The 1,735-nt window shown below is 42.1% G+C and overlaps 1 protein-coding gene across 1 annotated transcript in view; it reads left to right on the top strand.

Moving 5' to 3' along the window:
- Rim (Rab3 interacting molecule) overlaps positions 1 to 920 on the top strand; it is a 59,881-nt gene extending 58,961 nt beyond the window's left edge. Inside the window, exon 22 of the mRNA XM_017902376.1 lies at positions 428 to 920. Within this exon, the coding sequence (XP_017757865.1) occupies positions 428 to 430 (3 nt within the window). The 3' untranslated portion in view covers positions 431 to 920. The remainder of the gene's footprint in view (positions 1 to 427) is intronic.
- The last annotated feature ends 815 nt before the right edge of the window (positions 921 to 1,735 follow it).

Raw genomic sequence — 1,735 nt, forward strand, 5'->3', positions numbered from 1 at the left:
CCTCTTTCAACGATCTCATTCCGATCCAATACGCGCAACCTGTCCGATTTAACGAAACACACATCCCTTTATATAAAATGAAAAAAAAAAAAAAAAAAGAAAAGAAAGTAAGGTAAGTCTGCCGTATTCGGAGTCCTTTGTTCAAGTTTTCTTCGTTGTTTCTTGTACAGAGATCAAGAGAAATTACGGTCCAAAGATATCGTGTGGTGTCCCAAGAAAAAAAAGAAATGCCATACCTGTTCCTATCTGAACATTCTTATTTTAATTGTATATATATATATGTATGTATATATATATATACGAGTCGTAGTTATTTCCACGTTTATCTACTTTTCATTGTTCCTCTTATACACGATGTTTCTATGGTTATCACGGGGACGGAAACGTGCAAACCAAACTGATCTCCACCTTTCGTTTTCCTTTGCAGTGAAAGCAACGCAGAGATACTCGATGCGAGATCGATACGAACTTCAACGTGGTGTGCTGTGAGAAAGGAGTGCCGAACGGTGATCCGATATTCGATGTTGAAGTGAAACGAGAACGGGTTGGCAGTGAAGTGGTGAAGTTGTTCGAATGTCACGCCGTTACGAACGGTGATGCGACGCGAATATCGCGAGTCATCGTCACGAACCATTAACGAAATTTTAAGTAATACGAACCGTACGCGTAATCGCGGCAGACATTTCCGATACATTTGTACATAACTTAGGACGCTCCGAAGTGTCGACGTCAGTGACGATTTTCGAACAAAAACAAAAGCAAAATGCAAAACAGCCGTACTAAAGATTAACCAAATGAACAAATTACGCGAAACAGAAGAGGCAGGAGAAAACGAAGAAGAAGAAGAAAACGAAGAAGAAGAAGAAGAAGAAGACGAAGATGGAAAAACAAAGACGAACGGAGAGATACTTGGAACTCGTTGTCAAAGTTTTTAGCCAAGAAATATCATCGTCAGAGCGTATATTATTTATTGTACATATAATAACAATGATATATATATATATTATATATATGAATTCGCGATACGTATGCGCGCAGGTGTTTAAGTAAATGACGAACAATTTTGCCTTGACCGTCGCGTTTTCGTTGTCCCCGTTGCCCTCGCGACGTCGAGCGTCGCGGCACACCCGCAACGTACCGATTTTTGCTACCACGATCAAGAAAAGAAGCTCGTTTGATCCGTCGAAATCGGCCGCGAAATTCGAAAGCGTCGCGGGGCAAACGGGCAACAACGAGGCCGAGAAATATCGTGAATTAGCGAATTGTTGTTGAACGTTAAAGTAGCTCATCTTCAACTATTTTGCGTGACACGAGAGAACGAGTGTATATGTGCGTGTATGCGTGTACAAGAGAGGAAGAATGAGAGAACGAGAGTACGTGTGAGAGAAAGAGAGAGAGAGAAAGAGAGGGAGAGAGAGAGAGAGAGAGAGAGAGAGAGAGAGAGACGTGAGAAATGCTAACTATATCGACTGTCGTATATTGTGATTCTGTTAGTTTTTATTTAATTGTCGAAACCACACGAATCGGATGTTACGCGTAAGGGGACAACCGTGTACCTTTTAGAATATTTTATTCTCTTTATCGACTTGCACTCGACTTTCAAAGGAACGCTCGTTTTTTTAACGTGAATATTTACCGAACGAACCGCCCACGTAATTCTTGCATACGTCGGACACGACGTCCGTGCGTCCGTGTCTCGACTACCTCGCCGCTGGCGTCCTCACCGGGACCGGAA

This window comes from Eufriesea mexicana, unplaced genomic scaffold, assembly GCF_001483705.2.
Source record: "Eufriesea mexicana isolate 0111107269 unplaced genomic scaffold, ASM148370v2 scaffold1808, whole genome shotgun sequence".
NCBI lineage: Eukaryota > Metazoa > Arthropoda > Insecta > Hymenoptera > Apidae > Eufriesea > Eufriesea mexicana.